The 25,201-nt window shown below is 37.5% G+C and overlaps 1 protein-coding gene across 2 annotated transcripts in view; it reads right to left on the bottom strand.

Moving 5' to 3' along the window:
• The window catches only part of CNTNAP2 (contactin associated protein 2), a 1,009,321-nt gene that overhangs the window by 546,374 nt on the left and 437,746 nt on the right, over positions 1-25,201 (bottom strand). For both annotated transcript variants that reach the window (XM_061464593.1, XM_061464594.1), the window contains exon 4: positions 19,450-19,597. In XM_061464593.1, coding sequence (XP_061320577.1) covers positions 19,450-19,597 — 148 coding nt within the window. The remainder of the gene's footprint in view (positions 1-19,449; positions 19,598-25,201) is intronic.

Genomic DNA, 25,201 nt, shown 5'->3' on the forward strand with positions numbered 1-25,201 from the left:
AAAATTACAGACATTACTCCGTACATCTAGTGCTGTCACTTTACCTGTATCAGTTAAAAGATTTATGGCTACCCTATAAATCCTGGCACGAGATAACTTCCTCAGAGCCATTACATTGAAGTTACCTTGTCCCAGGAAGAAAGCAGCTGTACTGCAGAAAAGTTTTTCAAGTTGGGAGCAGTGCTAAAACTCCCAGTATTAGCAAATTTACTTCCATTCAGTGATGGCTGTAGGTTTGTCAAAACCTGCCAAATTTCTCACAGGTGGAGTTTTCCTGGGATACTCCAACCACATATGTGATTTTATCATTGCATAGATGCCCTTTTTTGATTCCTCCCAAATTCTCTGGCTGCCAATTTCCATCACAACCTCACTACCTGACAATCACAGAATCATAAAATACTAGAATGGTTTGGGTTTAGAAGGGACCTTAAAGCTCATCCAGCTCCAAATCACCACAGGCTGGGATACCTTCCACTAGACCAGCTTGTTCCAAGCCCCTTCCATCCTGTCAATAAAAGGTCAAGGTATTGATCCAATTCTAAGCCCCACCTTTGTGGTCAATACCTGAATAAGGCTTATGTATGGGATACTGGCATAGGCCAAATGCTGTTTGGTAGGAGCAGGCAGCAATGAAAGCTCCAAAGGATGACAAAAAATATCCTGTGTTCCAGCACTGTGCCCATCCTTCACCCATTTTGCAGGACCCTGGGGCATGTTTCTCCTTTCCCACTTACTCTCACACATCCCTACCGCCTGTTGATTTGTTTCTCTTGTGTACACGGAGTCATACAAACCCATTCTATGGAAATCTGGTACACACCTTAGGAACCCTAGAGATAGGAATATGGACCACCGAGTCATTCCACAACACCCACTAAAATCAGAGACAAAGTCGGCTGTCTCAAACTGTTGAACATACCCTTATTTGTTGCAAAAACCTACAGTGAGAGGATGATCTGAGTGCCTTTCTAACTCCTCCCATTCAGCAGAAAGATGCTATATTCTTACAAAGGTAAACAATATGGATCCATTCATGCATTTAAGTATTTCCATCACAAAAGTACAAATTATTATCTGAGTGCTTTTCAGAAATGAATATACCAAGACTGGTGGCCCTACAGTAATTTTTCAGGACGCTTGTAACATGCAATAGAAATGACACTTTGCTGAAACATTTTGTAGCATTATTAAACTATTTGTCTCTATTAAATGTGATCATTCCTCCTGAAAAAACCCACATCAAAACCATGCATTTGGTTCATAGAGTATTCTGCTGCTAGATTCACAAGCCAGGATGTACTCTGCAAGGTTTTTTAAATACATGCTGCCAACACTGTTTGAAAATAATTCTATCCTATGATGACATTCAAAATAGATGACTGACAAACAAGACATTCATTATTAGAATACGCTTACTATTAGGTTGGAAAGTAATAAATGCATAATAAATTCATTCTGACTTACGTATCTTATATTAATCCATCATAGCAGCATGAACACACCTTTAATTTCATTATCACCTCAGGGTTCATATCAGAAATAGACTTTCTTAGAAAATTCAGATTAAAAGAAGCTCCTATAACTCTGAAATCTTCCAAAGCTACCAGAATGACTACAGCAGATTTCATGTTCCAGCCAGTAAGGCTGAAGTTGGCCTCCTTCAGAAGCATCTTCCACCTCCCTTCCCACTTCTTGAAAGAGAGGCAGTTAAGTCATTCATAACCATTAGGATGAGTGAAGTGAAAGTTTTCTTTTTTTTAATCTCTGTACAGGGTCTAGCTGGGATGAAAACAAATTTAACCCTCTTCAGAGCAGCCCATATGGTGCTGTGCTCCACAACTGTGGCTGAAACGGTGTTAACACACCAATGTCTTGGCTGCAACTAATAGGGTTTGCATGGCATCAGGTCTCATTCTCCATGTAGCTCCAACCCCAATGTCAGTGAGCTGGGGGTGGACGAAAGTTTAGAGGAGAATACAGCCAAGACAGCTGATCCAAACTGACCACAGGGATATCCCATATCAGACAACATCATGCTCAGCAATGGAAACCCAGGGAAAGAAGGAAGGGGGGACATTTATGGTTATGGCATTTGTTTTCCCAGGTAACCATTAGGCAAGCCACGAAGTAGGTGAACATCTGCCTGCCGATGGGAAGTAGTGAATGAATTTCCCTTTTTGCTTTGCTTGCATGTGCAGCTTTTTCTCTTCTTATTAAACTCTCATGACCTTAGCCCACAAGTCTTTTCATCATCCTTACATTTTTCTCACCATCCCTGATGAGAGGGAAGTCAGCAAAAGTCAATGTGGGTATACCCATCACAACCAGCAGTGCCAAACAACCTTCACTTTTATAGTGCACCTACTTCTTCTGGGAAAACCTTCTAAACTATGTAATGAGCAATCTGGCAGTTACCTTTTTGAGGATTTAGGCCAACTTTAAGAGAAATAATCAAATGGAAACAACCATCATCGATTCAGGGTTCTTAGAATAAGACTTGATTAGAAACTGATTTCCACAAGTCAGAATAAACACATGAGAATGAATACCTACTTCAAGGCTCATCAAAAAAGTATGCCCCTACAACAGAGGAGAAGTCTTCCCAAGGAGGGAGCATTGAACAGCCTTCACCATTTCTAATACTACCTACTTTTCTTTGCTGCTTTCCAGAGCTATTCCTGACAGTCTATCTAAGGCTCTGACCTCTGATGGGCTCATACTCCTTTATGGCCCATAGTCCAAATTTAAAGGGGTTCATACCAGATAATCTCAACTCATGACTCCATATACTTTCTTTCTGTCAGACTTATACCCTAGGGAGATCCTCTGCAACTCTAACAAGATGAGCTAGAAGAGAGGAATACCAAATATCTACTGGCAAAGATGTATGAATGGGCTATTATCTCTTCGCAAAGTCCTGTGAAGAAATAGATATTTCACAAATGTACCTATTCACCTTGCAACAGTAGGAAACACTATTTCTGATAACTGAAATATGCACGTTCTGAAAAAACGTGCATTTCATTCCACTGACCGCATTAGGGATATATACATGCATCTGCACCTGCGCTGATACTCAAGAAAGCAGATATAAGAGGAGGTCTTCAGAATGTCTTAAATGCCTTTTTTATCAGGCTGCAGCAGGAGTCTGGGACTTCTCCCTGCCTTTCTAATGAATAACAGACACCCTACTACAACTAGATGTCAAGTTTAGAATTTAAATACTGAAAGAAAGGTATCCTCTGCAACATGCTGAAAAGAAAATCACCTCACATATTCCTTCTGTTGCCTGTTTTAATTTTAAGCTCTTCCTTGGTCTAGTTTACACAAAAAAATACCTTATGCTCAGAAAAATAACTACCATCACCACTAAGGTATTAGACAAGACTAAATTGTGCAATTGTATTCTTTGAATACACTGATCCCAGTACAACACTTGCTGGCTGAGCTATAGTTTATAAATTATGTCTTTAGCCTTATTGTTCAAAATCCTATTAATTTCTTGCTCTTGAGCCGATAGAGAACATGCTGATAGTCATTCAGACTCCAATTCATAATACCTGGGACCTGAGAACATGAATCTTTTTTTAATAGCTTGTTGATTTAATACACGTGTCTTTCTTTGGCAAAGTCAGTATCTAACACTAGTATTTTGTATCAGAAGCATTCCACTATGTTTACAAATCGAACATCAAAATAGCTTTTCCTGCTTGTCTCTTTCTTAGGCTTTTATAACCACACACCATTTGACACTCTACGGTATATATGTTCCTGAACATGTAAATGAAAACAAAATACAGTACACTGAATACATCAACCACCAGCCTGCTCAAATACTGAAGGCAGAACGAAGCTCTTACTACTGAGAGACTGCAGATGTGCTGTACCTGATGGGTGGCAAGCCTTCAGCACCAGGCAACACTCAGGTACCACTGCCAGAAGGTTTGTCTAACTGTTGGCTAAATGATGTGAAGAAACGTGCATTCTGAAAACATTATACTTTTTAAACACACCTCTCATGGCCTTTTCTCAGAAGACAGTTTCACCGTGTGCCTAAGTTTCTCTCCACTTTATCAGAGGGTTGAAGCCCATCCTGTTCAGCTGTTCTCCCTCTGCCTCTTTGTTTCAGCACAACCACAAACAGACAAAACTGACCAGTATTTTCTGACACAAGCCAATAACACAAATTTTCTTCTGAGTATCTCAGTTCTCCTTACACACTTTCCTGCATCAGATGTGTATTGTTTCATCTTCTTTGTAAAATCCAAATTACTATAGGACAACTTCCAAATGACTGTGATGGTGTTTCACTAAGAACACATCTTAAGAGTGTAGATATTGCTATTACCAATGGACATACAGTAATAAATCTCAAACATGAACCTGATATGACTGGTACTGAGCTGCTAGAAAAGAAGTAAGCCTGTCTATAAATAGGTTTTTCCTGACTACACAGTGCACACAGTTGAAGGATAATGTTATTCTTACAGCAAAGGTAAACACAGAAGATCACATGTCTTTTCAAACTGCAGCATATGTTATTTCTTGAGGGCTTTTTCCCTAACATATATCCATTCTTCTGGTGAACTCTAACAAATGACAAGTCAATTTATGTTATTTTTAATGTAATGTAACTGAATTAACTCAGTACAAATTTCAAGAAAACAGATCTCTGGTTATTGTCAGGAATCTTTTGTGCTTTGAAATTTCACTCAGGCAATAAAAGGGAATATTTTAAAATACTCCCCCTTCACTACGCAATACACAGAAATACAGTTATATACTTGAATTCTGAGTCTTACTCTGTGACAAATTCCAAGGCTTTAGAAATGTTCCATTCACTTTTTGTGTGCAACTGGTGAACTTCACCGTGTTCAAAACCAGCTGCCACTTCCCTGGGCTCTGTGATAATGAGGAGACCAGAAACTTGGCTGTCCTTTGCTTTGCTTCTTACAGTCCCCTTGATAGAGACCAGCAGCACATGGAGCCTGGGAGCACTGGCTCTTTCAAGACACATGCTCTGCCAGAATTTTGTTGGTAGCAGATATGGACATGATGCAAATCTAATGGAAGTATGTACAGCATTCTGTGAAAAACATTCTTTTTGTATATAAATGGGTAATTATGCTCTTTTTACCAAGTATTATCGAATATACAATTGCACTTCAAATAAGCATGTTACTTATTCTTCCATATATAGCTAAGTAAGTCAGCAGAAGCTCGTAAATCCTGCTAACAAAGCTCATGAAGCTCTTCCAAACAAAGGCATAAGACATGATCCCTAAATGATCATTTTTTCATAATTAATGTTATACACATTTTAGATAAATAATATTTGCAGACTTTGCTGCTGATTTATCTGTTTCAGCTGAGCAGAGAATTGCATTTGAGTCTATTGGAATCTGCATCTTGCTGATTAACTAGAAAATTATTACGGTTTTATTGTTAGTTGTACAAAATTTGAGTCTTTTGACAAATCTGAAGGTAGAACATCAGGATCCCCATGAAACAAAAAAGATACTTCCTTACAGGCATAGTCAATAAAAATAAATTCCGCAGAACAGAATAATTCCTGCAAAATAAATACAAACTCTCAGAAAATTCCTCTAGAGGAAGCAGAATGCTTTTGTGCATAATTATACCATGACAGAGATGAATTATTAACTTAGTGCAGCATGGGGACAATAAAATAGTACTAGATGGAAATGTGGAACTGATTTAATAGCGTATTTTGCTAGTAATGCTCGATACTACTTAGGATTTTTCAGAGAATCTACTGGCTTAATGCTAAATGTTGCTGTTCTGACCAGTATTAGCTATTTTTGTGCTTCTTCCAGCTACCTATCTTCATCACCAGCAATTTAAGTATCCTTTCAAAAATCTGAGAGCAGTAAAATTGAATTAGAAAAGTAGAAATGGTACCAAGGAAGTGCAATAAACCACATGGAACAGTTTCACTTGTGTGAAACAATCGTGTCATTCAGAGAAAGTGCTGAAGGCTGTGGTGAGGTGGTAAATGTTTAATTATCATTATGAGCAAGCTGCAGTGGATAGATGTAAAGGGACCAAAGACTCTTTAGCTTATCCAACACAGGACTGAATTTCTGCCAAGAATGCCTCCTGTGACAGAAAATACTTCATTTTGAATTCTAGTCTCTGTCTTGATGTAAGGGAAATTAATGGAAATTTGGTCTTACTAAGAAATGCTGAACAAGTCTCTTCATTAACATCTAATTCATAGCTCCTGAATAGAAACAGAAAAGAACATGAGGAGTATGATTAGATACACAGATGCAAGAAAACAGAGAAGAAAACACAAGTTGCTCCAAATTTAACCTATTGTGTCATGAAATTGCAGATCATCTGAAATGAAACCCAACTGCTACACGTACCTAATGAACCGTATGAGACAAAGAATCTCAAAATTCTTTAAAAAAACAAAGTTTAAGTATTTTTTTTTTTAGGAGCACTGTGATGCTGTTTGAACAGCACATTTTTAACTGGCACAGTGCTTAAAGCTGATTTGGTTCATATTATTTGCTTTTGTACAGAAAATGTTCGGAAGCCTAAGAACTAAACTACTAGTCCTTAGTGGGGCTTTGTACATAGCTACCAGCATTTCTCTTTCCCCAAGAGTTTCAGTATTTAAGTTTTATTTACACCTATAAAATGTGGAGTATTTTCAGTATTTTGTGCTTTACTCATGTTGGAATGGTAACCTTGCAGGAGCCAAGATGGTCATTTGGTCCAGAGACCAGCTCTGAGAAAGAGCTGATCGCTCTGAAAAAAGAGACATATCTGGTGAGTACTGTTAAAGTATTATCACTGCTGTTTCACTTACACAAAGACAGCCAGACAACATAATTAAGGAATCCTATTCTAATAGCTCTGTGACTACTGCTTCTGGCTTCATGGTCAAAGCGTATGACAGTACGTTACACAGTAACATGAAAAGCCATGCTGGTATCAGCTTAAGTAGTAGGATATAGTTTGTTGAAAAGAAAAACAGAAGAGGAGAGGGAGAAGAGAAACAAGGGAATGTTACATACAAAGCTTCAACGAAGGAATTTCAGAAAAAACAATGTAGTAGCTTCAGTCTGATGGGAGAAAGCAATGCAACTTTATACATGTCAAAATTTAATGCAGATGATGCGCAGCTGGTTTTATAACCCCGCTGAACATTAAATTGCACTAGTACTAATACTGTTCCTACTCTGAAGGTTCCTTCAGCAAAGCAAAAACCTATCCCTGTAAGTCACAAATGGTCACTAGAGTCAAGCCTAACATGGAAAGGTAGTCAAGAATCTAAAGGTCCACCTCTCGCACACTAGCAAAGCATGCATCAAAGCTTGGCTATTTTCAGTCCCAGCAACTTTACAGAACAGGTTAACTGGACATCAGCCTGCCAACACAACCCTATCCCAGAACAAGAGTTCATCCATACACCCCCCTACTACCAATGCTAATGCGCTTCTGGAAAGCATTGAATCTTGTTTCGGTTGAGACACAAGAGTACGCTCTAAAACTGTTGTGACTGCCGAGTTTACTTTTAAGAGTAAACAACAAACCACCCACTTTTTTATCTGTCTTAGTTATAGTCACCCAGGTTTGTATGGATAGCAAATGGCACGCAGTAACTGTTAATATATTTTCATTATGACAATATTGTTATGTACTTTCAGCTTTTCAGCACTAAGCAGATAAAAAAGATTCCCCCCACTCTGTTATTCTAGATTACATTTTATTAATAACAGCTTGATTCAAGAGTTTTACTGCAATGACTGTGAAAAAAATTACTTATTCCTCTGCTTTATTTCTGAAATTGTGTTTATTCTGGGGTCATGACTTCCCCCCCCCCCACCCTTCACAAGAATGAAGTCACAGTGTCCAAGTGGTAAACTAGAATGTCACTCTCACTATATTCTGCTCAGAAACACTTGGGCAAATTATCTCTCAGATTGAAAATGCCTGCAGAACTTTGGGTTTGGGCTTTTTTTGTCCTGTGTTGCTAAATCTCTCCTGAATACTAGTACAAAACTTAATCACTACTTTTTTAAAGCAAACAATACACTGCTGTAAACGTTTAAAAAATGGCATAAACTTTTTCTTTCCAAATTAGGAGCGTACTCTCCTCATAGTAAATGGTCACAGCTTGTTTCAGCTATGACCATTAGCTATTTTAGCATGAAGCTTAAAACCACAGTGCAGGTTTTTTCCTCAGAAAAGACAATTTTTTTCCTCCATCCTATATTACCCATCAGCAGAAAAAAAGTATTAATATCTGCAGTGTTTGTAAGCACTGAAAAATGCAGGATGGAAATAAATGACAGATTTATAGCTTTTTTATCTGTCAAAAGTCGAGTCAGTGTTTGTAAGTTTGGATAAAAAAATACACAAATCCAAACTTTGACATATAAGATTCAGAAACTTCAATTTGTTTGTTGTTTTTTTTTTTAATTATAAAATTCAATGTAATGTAGAGTAAGGTGTTTGTTAGAGATATACAATATATGACATGACATCTGAACAGCTGATTTACCGTAAAAAAAAAACAGAAAGATTGGGAAAGGTGAACACTTTAAATCTTTGAAGACAAGAGAAATTCAGGTCATTTTGTTCCATAAGATGGTTCACAGATGTATGAAAAATCCTGAAAGACAAAAGGCTGAAATAAATCTAAGCACAAAACTAGCAAGCTGAATGAATACCATGTCTGACAAAGAGACAGGGCTAGAGACTGAAAATCAATGGATCTGAAGACAGAGATCAGAAATTGGGCTTACTTGATGGACAAGACGATGAAGGACTCGCATCACCTTTCCTTTTGGAACCCAAGATTTAATACAGATGCCAGAGGGAAAAGAAAGAACAAGCTTTATTGTAAAACTATGCATTCATTCATGTCCCCTGGCTCGAACTTCTGCGTTATCCCAGATCCTGCTTTATCACCACTGGCTGGGTCGTCCTGCCCCTGAACGGATATGGAGCGTATGGCCACAGACAGACCAAGAAAGGAGCCTGTTGCCCCTGTCACTACTGCTTGTGGCTGGGTTTGGACAGGTCTTACAGTGACAGACTTTCAGATCTCTCTGCTCGTCATGTTCCTTTGCCAGCTGAATTCTCCGTTCTTTTTCCTTTTTTATCCCCCCCCCCCTTTTTTTTTCTTTTTCTTTTTTTACCTGTTGTTGAAAAAGAACTAGAAAAAAATCTTCTATCTGGAAGTGACCATGTAATTTGCAAGGAATAAGAAAGTAGTCTATAAAGTGTCTGCAGCAACACAGTGCTGGTGGAGGTTTGCTTGGTCAAGACAGCAGTTGACAGAATCAACCGTATGTACATGCAGGTAATGTATTTACTTATAAAATAACTTCTGGTGGAATAATTTTTGGCTTTACTGATCCTATGCCTTGGTTTGATAGCCTACTGCAATATTTTACTAAGCTGATAGTACTCTTCCATGTTGATATTATCTGTTACAAAAGTTCACTAAAAATGATAGTAAGTCTTCAGATAAAACAGGCTCAGCAGCAGCCTCTTCAGATAGCATCTGAACTGAAATTCCTGTGCTTACTTCCCAAGAGTCAATGCAGTTTACAACTAGATAATACCAATTACATAATCAAATGTTCACATTCAGAAGAAAATGTCTGAAAGCTGACAGTAACAGACTCACACTTTGAAAAGCAAAGATACAAAAAAGTGAACAAAACCACATCCTATGCCAAGCTTCCCAAACAGCTGAGTTCTATGGGCTCTGCTCCTGAGCGACGCAACCCATAGGAACACATGTATGACATTTAAAAAAATTAGTTATTGCGATTTTCTCTACATGTCACAAGTTCTTGTTTGTGATTTTCAATCCCCTGTTTTCTTCAAGCTGTGAACTGCAGCTTTGCTATTGCTCCCCTACCATCAAGGGAAACTGCACCTCAAAAAGAACAAGGAAAATTTCTTCAAAAGAAACTGATTTAAAAATATTCCGTTACTTTTGCTTGTGGTACTGAGGGGTGAACATTTTGGAGCAGGATGCTTTTCTATCAGAACCTGCTGATTGTTTGACTTAAAACTGGCAGTACAAAAAAAAAAAAAAAGGAGAAAATACAAAGATAAATGGCATTAGAATCAGTTTTTACAATGTGTGACAAGTAGATAATAGATACCTCATTTCACAGAAAAAGACCATTAATTGTTGAGATATGCTGTTTCTCATCTTTTAAAACCAAACACAGCCATGATATTTTTTTCCAACTTTGAAGAAGAAAGGTAAAATGACAAGAAGTTGAAAAACTGGGACTGAAATGTCTAATTGGCTTTTCTCACACAACTGGGCAGGAAACATTTCAAAACTACCAGAAATTATTAGGAAAGGAAAATAACTTTCCTTTCAGCCTATCCTAATATTATTTCAGAGAGATACTTTTCCAAGGTTCAACTGAATTTAAATTAGTCAAAGGATCTTCTCTTCAGCTCACATGAGGGGTTCCTCTGGAAACACACAACCTGGTACACCCAAATATGGGAATACTACTCACTTTATCCCTCCACTGACATAAATAAAACTTAAAAGTACATGGCAAAGATAGTTAAGATCTCTCCTGGGTGAAACATCCTGGAGGTATGTGCTTTCCTAGCTTGATAAAGTTTCTCTTTACAGCAGGGATGTACTAAAAGGAAGAGTTAGGTTTATTCATGAGTATTTAATGTCTGCATTATGACAGAAGATCAACTGTTCAAATCCCCCTACTTTATCTGTGGAAAAGACAGTGCTACAGAGATATTTCATTCGCCGTGTCTGCAGCTCTCCTAAGACATAGCTGACAAACTCAGGGTCAGAATTCAGGTGAAATAATGCAAACTTCAAGGTTTTCAGTGGAATTGCCAAATAGCTCAGAGATGCGTTCAATTTGAAGACTCACACCTCACCTCCTGCAGCGCTGTATTAATCTAATGTGAATAAACCAGCCCTCTAGTATATTTTTGCTTGCAGAAGAAGCAGTCTGCTTGATTTCATCTGAAAGTTCCTTCAACAGGAAAAAACTACAAAGACATATTGCATGAAAGTGTTGTAAGCATACAATATTGAACTAGCAGAAAGCCTGTGGTATGAAGCCACCAGGTCCTATTAGGAGGAAAAATTTCCAATAGACTTCTTTCTCCCCAAAATTACACTAGGCTACTGGGAACATTCAACAGAGTGTGAAGCATGGTACTGTCTTCTTCCAGTTTACATACTGGGTGATTTGTACTACCACCTAGTGCAGGTTTACAGAAGCTTACTCAGTGCTTAGGCAATTATCCTGCTGGTTTGCTTATAAAATGAATGCTGTGTACAATTAATGCTTGTGATGAGTTACATTACAATTAGTGAGGCCAAACATCCTCCTCTGAAGCTGCTACAAGTTATCTTAGTCTTAAATTCACCAAAGTCCTTTGTTGAGTTTTGACTGGGGAAATATGTTCCTGTAAGATTAACCCTGAAATTTGTGATTTATCCTGAGCCTCGCATTTCAAAAAAATATCTCAATTTAGGTGCCTTTACAATCACACATCCATGTTTCAGAAAGAATGGTAGAGATACTGAGGAGTCCTCAATATTCCCAGCAGAACAGCTGATATATGAATAGCTCAAATGACACCACTCTAATGTTTTTCCACAGGTGAGAACTGCCAGACAATTCATACTCCCAAGTGGCCACATATTCATTATGGAAGAGCATAAAATGAACTGTGCATTTCTGCTGATGTTCAAACTTCAGACAGCAATCCTGAATGTCCCTTTTGTTTTTCACACTGTGATTATGAAAAATCAAACAAGGATGGACAGGGACCAGGAAACTACATGCATTTAAACCAATAAGAGAGCAGCTGTAGCAGAGACTTACGGAGAAAAGAACTGACAAGGGAGAAGAGAGAAAAATTAGGTCAGCAAGAGAAAGGTTCAGTGATAAACAGCTGAAACACAGTTTAACAGGTTGCTTTTGACTCTCCTAGTACAGCAGTCAATAAAAGGGAGGTACTGAAGATGGTTATTAAAACTATTGCCTCAGTTTAATAATCATTTACTGTAAAACATCCATAAGCTAAATGAATGTATGGCAACCATATGAGACAGCAAGTGAGAGATGGACAGTTAGTTCCAATAGGATGTCGCTCGCAAGGCTCATTTTTACCTTAGAAAAACATTATTATGAAGTGTTACATTTGTTATTTCCTGTCAGCAATTTTGATCATTTACTATATGCATTTTCATATCGGACAACACTAACGTTACCTCTGGCAGAGAGGAAATCAGTGTGTACTCATATCAAGACTCTATCTTGCTATTTTGCTTAAAATAAAAAGTAAAAACCACATCATCTTCACCTAAAGTTTAGGGAAAAAGCAGAATGCTCTGAACTGAGCCTGGAAGCAACGGCATCCTTAACATATGCTTTATTCCAGACATACAAGAAAACAAGTATCAGCAAAGCCCTTCAGGTTCCAACTCAGTGGCACAGAACCAAGACCTATAGTTTGAAATCTGCCAAAGCTTTTTCTTTCATGAGAGAAAACCCACCTGATTTCTCTAGTGAGTCATCACAGACAAACGGATCAATCACCACTTACAGGAGTGCAAGAAAATAATGCTGGGCATAAACACCATGAGTGTTTGTTTAGGCAGAAAAAGTTAAAAGGCAAGACTACTGCGATTTCACTGAAGCTTTTGACTGTACTTACCTGAATGCCATCACCCTTACTTTGTGAAAAAGCACACTGTAACTTCTGGTTTCTACTTTATCAGATGTTTATGGATCTTAAGGATACTTTATAGATCTCCAGACCAGCGTATGGAAGACCCTTTCTGGGGGGGGGGGGTCTGGGCAGTTAATGGAAAACCTATTAAGAGATGTTAGTCTGTTCTTTTTCAGAAGAGAAGAGCCAGACCTGACTTAAATAAACCTTAATCAAAGTCTGCAAGAGTTTATCATATTTGGTCATACGTTCTATTTGCTCAAGTTTTGCTCTGTTCCACAGGAAAGAAAAATGTAAAGAGCTTCTTCAAACGAGTCAGCCACACACATTTCCTTCTAGTGAAGGAGATGCTGAATAACCTCACAAATGTTCAAGTGCAATTGAAAACTGCCTGAGAATACAACTGAAGAAGCTGGTGGGGCATGTATTTATACAGAACATACCTGGTTTTCTCTGACTGATTATACATTCATTGCCAGCTAACAAATGAACCTGAAAAGCTGTGGTGCTTGAGAATATCTAACAGTAACCTCATTACAACTATAAATGGAAAAATAATGGACTTTTTCGTTTGCTGTCAGTTTCAAAAAGTTGAAAGAAAAAAAAATCATATTGCATCAGCTAAAATAAGGTGAAGAACAAAACATAAGATTTTTTTCTTTTTAATAAAAACATGTCAAATCTGTCTGAAATATTCCATTTAGGAAAAAAGAGCTGAAATTAAGCAATAAGATATTTGGAATACCTTTCTTCTGTTTCACCCCTACTCTTCCCATGTTAGAATAAAGTTTTTAAATGCCATATATAAACACCACATCTTAAAATAAATAAACAAACAAATAAATGCAGGAAATAGAGGTTTTAAATGTTAAGCAGCACCTACTACCAAAATAAGACCCATATTTGTTAATGATAACAACCAAAGGTAATGAATGGACTAAAGCCTCTTCCCCCTTACCATGCCAGAATACATGAAGATAAATGTAGGAACAATCACAAACACTGTTTTCTGGAGAGGGGATGGAGGAAAACGATCCATACTGAGAATCTTTACAGAGAAAGACAGTGTTTTCAGTCTGAAATTGCAAAACTGTACTGACCATGACCTGAGAATATACAGAGGATAAAAGGCATCCATTTTCATTAACCTTAACGAAAAAAAATACCTCCCACATGGCAAAAGCTACAAAGTATGCTAACAGAGAAGAAGGCTTACAAATAGAGCACATATTCAAACAGATCTTTAAAGTTTGCAAAGAAAAATTCAACAGTTCATTTCCCTCACTCTCCATAGTTCAGATGTGAGTATTCAGCCATGTGCCTTATAATGTCAGAGAATATCAAGCTATGTTTGCTGCTCATGAGCTGTAAAGATGATGACTACAATTCAGACACACAGACCTAAATAGAATTACCCACTATGAAAAAATGCTGAAATCTAAGAGAAATGGGGAAACAAAGTTGGATGTTTAGCAGAATTGTTAACTATCCCATCCACTGTCAGAAGCAAAGCTACCCCAAATGATTTTTTCAGCTGTTTTTCCCCCACATTAAAATCCCTGTATATTCAAAGCATGGTTACACACAGCAATTCAACAAAACTGCTAGGAATATAACATGATTTCATAAAATATACACTTCAAAATGGTTCTTCCTTTCTGCCAGATGATATTTTTATGCAGTTCCATTATTTGGATGATCAGAAAAGTCTGAGCAGACAACTGAGTGGCACATCTGTTGTAAGTAATGAAATATCATAAGAGGAGGCAGGGATTTCTTTAAGCAGATCGCTGGACTGCATTAGTGTCTTCACCATTTAGGTGAATCTTCACATATGTACCAAAAAGTGTAATAGCAGAAATAGGTATGCATACATTTATATACATACAGAATAGTACTTTATTCACCACAGGATGTTCCAATAGCAATCATGACACTTTAAGGGTCTCTGGCTCATACTATCTTATTGTTATTTTTTTAAACCTATGTTGGTGAAACAAAATGTCCAGGGTTTACATCGAATCTGGCCAAGTAAAACTCACTCAGATTCCACAAAATGGAAGTAACAGCAGCTTTATCATCTACCTCAAGTAGTCCCTTTAATGTCCGGATGCAACAGATGGTTTTGGACAGGACAGAGGTCTGTAAGTATGTATGACGACTGCGTAAGACAGCACATGAGAGATGGATAATTAGTGCCAATAGCATGAAACAAAGCAAAGGTTATTTCAAATGAGGATCACAGAAAATTTTCTAACAGTAAGTATAGCTGAATGTGGAATTAAGCACCAAAGGAAACAATGGCCTAAGTCAATGTCACTGCAGGCAGGCAGGATTAACTACACCAGTGATCACTCAAATGATCTGTTCAGCCCACAGCTCTTGGCACTTCAACACTTCCTAATCGGTTCTCGCAAACATTCACTCAGCTCATCCCTTAACAGCATTTGCAAACCTTATTTTGGTTCTTGTAACAAGGTTTTGTTCACTTTAGTATCTGGAGAGTAAATGGTCTCCATACAAACATCCATTATCTCATAAACCCCTGAGGAATGTGGTTACTATCTTTCCTTCTTTTCCCTCCCTTCCTGAAAAGATCAGTCATCCGTCAGGAAACTGAAACAGCAATATCTGACATAGCACAATAGAAGTAGTATAGCAAATAAGTGAAACAAACAGATCTGCAAACACAGCTCAGGTGATATTTGTTCAGTCCCACTGCTTCCTAAGGATTAGCAAAACAGAGCTAGTCAATGAATGGAAACAGCTCAGTTGCCAGCCATTCAAGGAGCTTTATCAATGTTTCTGTCACCTATTTGCATCAAGTATATTGAGTATTTGCACAACTTCCTGCTGTTTACATGTGACTTTTTTTTCAAGTATATCCTGCGCTTCACAAATGAATTGTCTGGAATTTGAGTATTCTTACCATCAGACACAAAACTGCATCAAAAAGATACAGACATCTAGTTTAGAAGCAGAAAATCAACACAGCCAGATATATAAACCCCTCTGTGACAAAAGGCATCAGTGAGTGCTTTCCACTCACTGGATTTCAGCACCCAGAAGGCCTCTTAACAGTTATCTTGAACAGCGCAGCCAAAGACTATGCAATAGCATCACTATTGCCATTTTTGTAGTGTTCATCTGCCACAGGATGGAGATTAAGGGAACTATTCATATGGCAATGATCCTGCAGGAGCTTATTATGATCTTCATGAATCAGTAGTAAAATGCGCTACACTGTAGTTGTCATACCCTCCAGATGCCATGTCTTTGCTGCCCGTCTCAAAAATTCATAAAAGTGGGCATGATGGAAGATGTATGTCACATGCATTTGCTCTCTGTCTCCAAAAGAGCATGAATCTGCCATCAGTTTTGACTTAACTGATTTGCTGGCTATTTTGCCTTTGGTCATATTGCTTCTTTTCTGCAACTTGCTTTTTGATAAATCATGTCGCTGCAAGTGTAAAGACCCTTTTCCCCTTTACAGAGTATGAAATAGATCATTTTAAAAGAAAAGCTAAAACTCTCATTGACTATAAAGCGTTGTTTATGTTATCTAATAGCCTACTTGTTGTTGTCCTCCAAGCTTGTTTTTCTTATGCAACCCCTCCATTGATATAGCCATTAACCAAGTTATTTAGCCAATTTTAATATTTCTTAGTAAGTCAGTTCTGCCTCATGGGGAATAAAACACTTTTCTAAATTCTATGTCACTATTTATTCGCAAATACAAAAATATTCTGAATCTTCTTGTAAAGCAAGGCCCTAATTTTTTTTTTTGGTGACTTCTATGAGCTCTTCTGTTAGAAGACAACCCCATAGATCTCATCCACACAAAATACAGAGTTGCAGTTTCAGTCACAGCCTATATATCAGACTTAAAGCAGAACAAAACAAAACTGGAAGAAGAAGACTTGCTAATGCTGTGAACTTCTCCAGGGAACAAATGTGAGTTCTTACCCCTCTCTGGAAATCATACCTCTTTCTGAACTCTAATTAGCTGGGCAATGAAGAACATGAATTTCACCTCTTGTATAAAAATAAAATGTGTATCTTTTGGGCATACTCAAGCAAAACAGGAACCAGAAAATATGGCAATCAAAGACCTGACTTTTGAATTAGCAACTCAGTATGACAAAGTACTTCCCTTAATGCTCTGAGACTAATGACCTGGTTGCACTGATGTGCAAGGAAGGCGCTTTCATACTCCCAAATCCGTAACCTCCCAGTTAAACCTTGCCTGCACTGTCAGAAGATAAATGCTTTTTGTATTTGAAAATGTGTTCTTTTAAAGTATCTAAATAAAATAAGAGAGTCCACATGAATCTATAAACAGCAGAGAGAAAAACTGTGATTGTGATATACTGGGCAGCCTTTTTATTTAGGTAATGTTTCCAAAATTTGGGGCTCATCTGGCTAGAAACCAGGCTTTTGAAAATTACTGATTATCTAAAGGGCCAAGTCATTCAATGACAGCAAGATTAATCTAGAAATCACACTGGTTAATGACATCGCTTGTATTTACATGCTTATATTCATACGCACTTCTAATTGTACGGTTGAAAACTCTGCATCTGCCAAAGGACACATCTACATGGAATGATGCTGCAATATACACCTGGCTCCAAAGGATGCGTTTGAAGACAAGTTGGGAATGTGTCCACATTACTCCATTGTTCCAGTAGTCGTAGCAAAGGGCTGCCTTCCCCTGTCAACAGTGAATTTTTAGTTCTTTTCAACTACTCTGCTGATATCTGCTGGTATCTACTGATAGCATTTTGGGGACAGCCCAATCCCTGCACGTAAAAAACCATACTGCATTTTAGGGTTTTGAAAGAAAAGTCCCTGTACACATCAAAACGTAAAATATTATTAATCTTATAGAAAAAAACAACAACAACCCACCTGTCACTGAATTCACTTTTAATACAAACAGACCAGCAATAATCTGCCAGTAAAATTACAAAATTGCCTTCGGCCGTGTCACTTCTTCTGTGAAGACAGATTTTATCAGCATTTTCATAGTTGCACACACTGTTTCCTTGGCAGATGCTTTTTATTCTCTTACAAATGTCTGTCAAGCAAGCACCTCTTCATCAAACAACTGAAATCACTTTGTCAATAAGCTGCGTTTTACTTTTCCCTCACATTCCTTGTGAGCCTCTAAAAGCATCCTTTCTTGTACCTACAGTATTTTGTCTGCCCATTTCATCAAAAGAAGGTAGTACTTTTACCTGTAAACATTTCTGGAAAGATCATGTTTTATTGTTTGATTCTGCTACATTTTTCCTGCTAAAGTGTCATATTTCACATTAAACTAGATGTTGGTTTCTTGTATCGGACACCTGAATTTGCAAATTAAGCATGCTGTAGTGTTTGTTATCCTTGAAACAGCATGTAAACCATTTTAGCAGTATGATGGTAAACACTTGTTTATTAGGAGTCATGTACTCAATAATCACAGTGGTATCTAAAATTTCAGAAGCTCCATTTCTTTTTCAGTAAGAATCAACTTCAGAATAATGCACAGCTCCTCAGAAAACAGATATGCTGTTGTGTTTTTAGGAATGTATCTAACACCCAAGCGTGCCCGCAGCAGAGCAGCACCAACGTCACACTGAGTTTGATTTAATTTCTCAGGTAAGTTACTGAAGCTGCTGGGAAATACATCTCTGTGGTTTAATAAACATTTTTAAAATAGGCTTTCCTTCATTGCATGGAAACTGAAAAAATGTTATCAAAACTCTATTCTTCATGGTTCTTACTAGTGCTAAAATTATGTATATAGCCTTTTGATTATCTGTCCAAATAAAAACAACTGAAATCACAAGGTGTTCTTCTTTTTTGCTAGTTAGCATGGCAAAGTGATCCCACATCCCTTAAGTCACACAGTGAAGTCAATAAATGAGACTTCCAGATCTGTGCTCCTCACCCTACTCTAAATACCTGGTTATTGAAAGACAAAACTCAAATAGCTCCTTCCAGCTCAAACACCAACAAAGCCACAATACTGTCTAAAAAATACATACTTGGAAATAGGACATCAGTCACTTACTCTTTTGCAGGTTTGCAGACTTTCTTTAAATGCTGGCTAGATTGAAGTCAAGGGAGGCCATTTAGAAACTACCTTTGCTTTTCTCTAAAACATAATCAGTTCTGCTCTGAACTTCAGAAGCATTTGTACCACTGCTCATCTGGATTTCAAAAGAAATCCTAATGTCATAGTCAAATACTAAAGGGAAAACCTCTGAAAAACATGTCATGCATTAGAGAATGTGAGCTACTCCAAGAGACTTCTTAGCTACTTGCTTGAATTTTATCTCTAGTATCAGGTAATAAATTATGCTCTGTTTCCCAGTTGTTCCCTTCAAGACTCAACATTTCTCTGAATACTGTGTTTTCTTCAACTGGCCTCTCCAAGCTTATATAATAGTTTAAGTCTTCTGCAAGAGAAAGCGTGAAGATCAAAAGGAGCAACTTGAAAACGCTATCATGAATTCCGATGTTGCATCTTCCAGAGAACAAACCAGCAACCCAGAGTTAAGGTTACAGTAAATATTTCATGAAGCCCTGGTCGATATAACTAGCAAACCCAGAACATCTTAACCTATCTACGCAGAAGTACTTGAGACTCAGATTTAATTTGAGATCCAAACCCAGGTTTTTCTCTTTAGGGGAAAAAGAAAGTATGACCATAGGAAAACTTACAATAGGAGCAGCCATAGACTTCGATTCTTAACCCAATTTGTCCCTCTTCATTCCAGTCCAAAGGAACTATCCGTACATATCGAGCAATAACTGGATGTTGTAAATCATGCCGGACCACACTATCAGAGTTTGTATTTCCAGGAAATGCCTAAAGAAAAGAAGAAGAAAAACAAAATCATTGTATTACCTCTATCGCACATGCTATAAAGGTGAAAACACTACATAGTGAAGTCCTTTGAGTGTCTAAGACACACTCAAGTTTGGCTCACGTGTTTCTCTGATAGTTACCAAATTATGAGTTGATTTAAAATTTCACAACAATACCCAAACGGTAGCATTGAGACCTCTTCATGCACAATATGTATGTTGAATTCATGGGCTAGCTGCTGCTTGGTAAGACAGTAATCCGTTTTGCATTACTAATTTGTTAGTTATTAACATGTCAATAAAATTGTCCAAGAGGGGGGTTTCTGGAGACGATACTCATCCTCTATCAGTAAGATTACACGCACTAGTCATTTTTCTGCAAATATGAACACAGAAATAACTTTTCTCCTAAAATAGACAGGGACCCCTCTGATTCACAAATTCCTACGAATTTTAAAATCTTCCTTTACTTTTGATGTATTACACACTGGAAAGTGAGTGTCGTTTCTTTCCTATCCATAGCTGTCACTCACAGCACAGCATATCTTTGGTCAATAAAATTAGAAATGAGGAAAGGATGAAGAGCTCTCAAGGGAGTTTTGAAAATCAATTTAGCAAATATTTAGCACTTGGTTTGTAGGTTTGTATCTACTGGTACAATATTCCATAGCATCAAGCTTAAAGGTAAACACCTATTAGTTAATACTTTTGTCAGTTTATGGATATTTTTGTGCTCCCTCACTTGCAAAGGTATTTTTACTACAGAGGAAATATCGTCAGTAGTAATATCTACACACCTGCCATCTGAATAACTACATTAGCCTTGTTCTAGGAATCACTGAACTTCATGAAGGGAATAAAGAGTTTGGTCCTTTAAAAAATACAGATTCTAGTGAATATGCAAGGTAATGCTCCCCATTTCAAGAGCAATTTCTGTTTGGGCATGTCTTAATTTTGTCATTCTTGGCATAATCTTAGCAAACATCTCAATACAGGTTTTCGATGGCTGTTTTGGGGTTCGTTTGTTTAGTTTGCTAAATGTATTAAGGGATAAGGAAGCTGAATACAGGTGGGCATGATATTTCCTATACTATTTGATTAAATAATTGATGAAAACCAATCCTCAAAATAAGCACGATTTTCTGTAGCTCTCCAAACTTTGTGCCCTGACTTGTGCTTTACCAGTCCTTTGTCAGAATGAGTTAGAGCCACAACCAGCAAGTACTTGACATTTTGAGGGTTTCGATCAGTATATGATCCAGCAAACTTTGCTAAATGTATAAACACAGTCAAAAGTGTATGGAGCAGTCTGTCATTAGTTTCCCAGACTATTAAAATGCATTCCATTGGTCTCCAACAGAACAATACCCCTTAAAACCAGCTTTCATTTAGATAAATGTGGTACAGTAACACACGCTCTGTGGATAATGCAAACATCAGGCCAAAATCCGTCATTGAAAGGCTAAGAAATCAATTTACAAGAGCTTGTACATCACGTACTATTGCTCTAAAATGTCCTTTTCTGATCAAGATTTGTACGTAGACTCAGGCAAGTTTTCATGAAGAATTGAGTTTCTACAATTTTCATTTTTGCTTTGTTAACAAATAGTCTAATAAGATTTAAAAGTATAATTCAGACCCAAAGCTCTAATAGGAAATCTTTTTTTAATCAGGGGGTGAATCTCTGGCTAAAAGAAAATAAACATATAAATACACAATAAGAAATTCCCTTAAAAACTATTTTTAAGAACAAAGTGGAAATACGTGTATAAATTAAACATTTTTTTTCAGATTATTAACCTCATGAACTCACTGAAGTATTACTGACATATATGGTTTTCATAATTAACATGGTTTTTCTTTAACTTAATCTGGGAAAATGACCAAAATGGCTCACGTGTCTGTAAGACAGGTTGCACTGTCTCAACAGGTCAGCTCCAAAACCTACTGTCATTTCTCAGCCTGTACTGGATACTGACTGCTGTAAGCTGCTCTAAGTTTCAGCTCACATTACAATAAAAAGATAGGAGTGTTCTGAGTTACAACCACTTTTCTCAAAGGCACTGCTCCACAGGACAGCAAAAGAATAGGAGTGAAGAAAGGAAAGAAAATATGCCCCCAAATCCTTTCTAAACACTGCTTTTGAACAGAAGTTGAGCAGAGTTTTCAGAAGTACTCACTAAGTCTTTTGCTTCCTTAGGAGTAAAAATTGCTTAGCTCCAAGTATTTTTAGAAGATTACCAGGGCAGGTTTATAGGACAGATAATATCTTTTAATGGGCCAATTAATTAAGCTAAGACAAAAAGCTTTGGCACAGGAGCTTCCTTCAGCAGAAGCAGCAGCAAAAAGCTGCATGATCTCTGAAATTCATTTTGGTTTTATCAACATGCTTCAAGCACAATACTGTGCATGAAGACACAGTAAAGACGTTCAGTATCATTTTCTTTCCATAACAGACCTGAGAGAAGTGAAGGTAAGTTTGTGAAATTTGGAAGAAAAGTTAGGGAAATTAAGATTCAGACTCAGTTTTGTTTCCATATTTACAGAACAATGATATTCTCCATCAATAAATAGAAATGTTAATGCTAAATCATAAATTTCTAGCAGTACTGCAGTAAAGTAATATACAGCTTAATAGTATTATTTAGGTAAAGTTGACAAAAATGGGTTTAGTTTCCTCTAAGACTACAGTTTTGCAATAGCATTCAGTCCTCAACTTTATGGATACAGAAGTACAAATTCTCTTTTTGGGAAAATGCTTTGATCACCTTTTAGAATAAAGGATTAAAAAGTAATTCTCTGCAGTAAAAGTTTATGTTAGAAGTAAGGAAGCTCAAGCTGAATGAAATGTTTTTAAGTGAATGAACGTGAAAGCTTTCTTTAACTGAAGAAGAATGAGAGAATGTTGGTCAGATACTCAACCAAATGAACAAAAGGGTGTTTGCAATCCTTCAGCCCTTTAGTGAAGCAGAGAAAGAAAAAGACGCTTCACTCCCAGAAAATCACCCCCTCTATAACAGAGAACCTAACACGCTTAAGGGGAAGATTAATTCTTCATCTGACTTACAGGTGAAGAGTTCTCCACTGAAATTAGTGATTTATTCAAGTTTTAGAAGTACTAGTAATTAGCAAGTATGAAAATTACTTTAATGTATGTAGGGTGATGTAAAAATAGGGCAATGTGTGGAATAGTAGGATGACATTTCCAGTTAGGAGGATGAGAAACTGTTTTGTTTTTCATAATTTTATTTAATTACTAGCATTTTTTTTTCATTAATTCCATACTTACTATTATACTTGACAGACATATTTTGCCACTGGCATTTTAAGCAAAGGGTCTGCATTTATGAAAATCACCTAGGCTTTATCTTTATTTTGACACGGCAACAGTGAAAACACTACAGTCTATGTCCTATGGCACTACAGCTCTATAAATGGCTCTCCTAATCAGGAACAGGATTTGCATGTAAAACCACATGAATAAAAGCACAGTATTAAAAAACATAATGGAAACATCCACAGAAAGACAGGAGATGTCTGTGGGAAACATCAGTGGGTTTTCTTTGAGGGCTCCAAGGTGGAGCTGGCTAATCTTATGACTTTCATTTTATAGAATATCCCCCAAATTCCAAACAAGTACTTTTTCAAAACCTAGGATGACAAACTTTGAGAGGTTGACAGCTTTGTGTATGGCTGCAGCCCTCTGCCCACATAGCACAGAAAACCTGGAAAATGTTGTTCTTCCCTTGAGTTCTCAAGACCGCACCACTGAGGAGCGGAGCAGGACAGGCTACGTGCTGGGAGCTCTCGCCTGCACTGCTGCAGAAACGTACTCAGCAGAGCAAGGCAGGGCAAATCCAGGAGCCCTGGAAAAATTCCTATCACGTACTGGTTCTGCACAAGCTGACTGAACATTTCCAAAAACCCCCACAAACTTCTTAACTGCCATTAGACAATGGAGCCAACCTGTAATTACCCGCTCAAACATTTCTCTGCTTGATACCTATGAAAATCCAGCCCAAATAGACTACAGAAACTGAAGCAGTGAGAACAAAAGGACTGGGTAAAGCAAAATGTTGAGGTTAACTTCAAGGAGGAAGGGGAGGGAGAAAAAGTTAAGAACAACAGCTGGTAGGAAAACCAGTTGCAGAAGGAAAGAAAAATAGGAAATCAGCAGGAAAAAAAAACCAAAACCTGAATGGGTCAGAAAGCAAGAAATTTGGGTTTGGTCTATTTAGCTCAGCTTTGACACATTCCTGTACTTTCATTTCCTAGTACCATGTGCAGTGAGAATAGGTGATACGAAGCAGTAGTCCTGCTTGAAGAACCATTTCTTCATTCTCTCTATTGAACAGCAGAATTGGTAACTCTACAGCTTGCACACCCTTAAACCAGAGCAAAGCAAGAATTTTCAAAGCAAAACATTTCTATAGCATCTTTTATAATCAGCTCACACAGTAATGTAAGTTAGTAACATAGAAAAACAGTATCTGAAAGCACTAAAAGCTGTAACAGGTATTTCCCTTATCCCAAATGATTAAACCCTCAGATGGGAACTTCAACAAGTGCTGAATCTCATATTTGAGATTCATTGTTATAAAATGACCATAGCTCCTAAGAGCTCAGGATTAACAACACGTCAATAAACTAAACATTCTAATCCTGCTGACAGCACTCTGTGCTCATATAACTTGATTCTACCATCGGCGGTATTAGTACTTCCAATTTCAGTACAGTCAGCTACACCCTTTCCTTCACGCATCTGTCAAGCAAGTTACCTATGCAACAAGTGCAGCACCACCAATTTCTGGAAAACTAGTCACATACTCAAAGTAAGGAACATTTAGTAACAGACTTTTAATGCAACTGAATACCCATTTTTTCTGTGCCCAAAGCATTTCCTAGAATTTTTAAATAGCCCCGTAATTTATATCACCTTCCTCCCTTAAATTCTCTACTGATTCCCAGGGGGTTTACTTTCAGGATTAAATTCTTTGTTTACTAAAAACATATTCTAACCATGTGTGTATTGTCCCTGCCCATGGCAGGGGGTTGGAACTAGATGATCTTTAAGCTCCCTTCCAACCCATTCTGTGATTCTGTAATTCTACGTATGCATCATAATTAGATGTATAGTATCATGTAATTATCACTACATTCAAAGAACAATACCAAAAGCTGTATTTACTGCCTTTTATCCTTTCACATCTCCCAGCAAAACAACATGATTCATCAACATAACATTATTGGCTTTCATAAAAAATACACTAACATTATATAGCCTGCTTAACCATTGCTAGGCTTACAGAGAACCTGACCTCACCTTGCAGGAACATTTGTTTTAACAAGGGCCTCGAGAAATCCCGAAGTCCCAAGAAATCTCTAAGGGACATTCCATCTTCTGTTCACTGTAGAGATTTCAGTTTTGTACACTGATTTCTAGACAACATTTGTAAAACTTGGGAGACAGAGCACTGGATGAATCACGGAGCAAAGTGCAATGCCCTGGATATAATTTCAGATACTTGAAACAGAAATTACAAATACAGATTTCATATTCCTATCTGTCAGTGAGCTTTAACTTGGTGATTGCCTTTTGTAGGTT

Source organism: Pezoporus flaviventris, unplaced genomic scaffold (genome assembly GCF_033815535.1).
Source record: "Pezoporus flaviventris isolate CSIRO_AGI_PZ_B2104156 unplaced genomic scaffold, CSIRO_AGI_Pfla_v1 ptg000037l, whole genome shotgun sequence".
Classification (NCBI taxonomy): domain Eukaryota; kingdom Metazoa; phylum Chordata; class Aves; order Psittaciformes; family Psittacidae; genus Pezoporus; species Pezoporus flaviventris.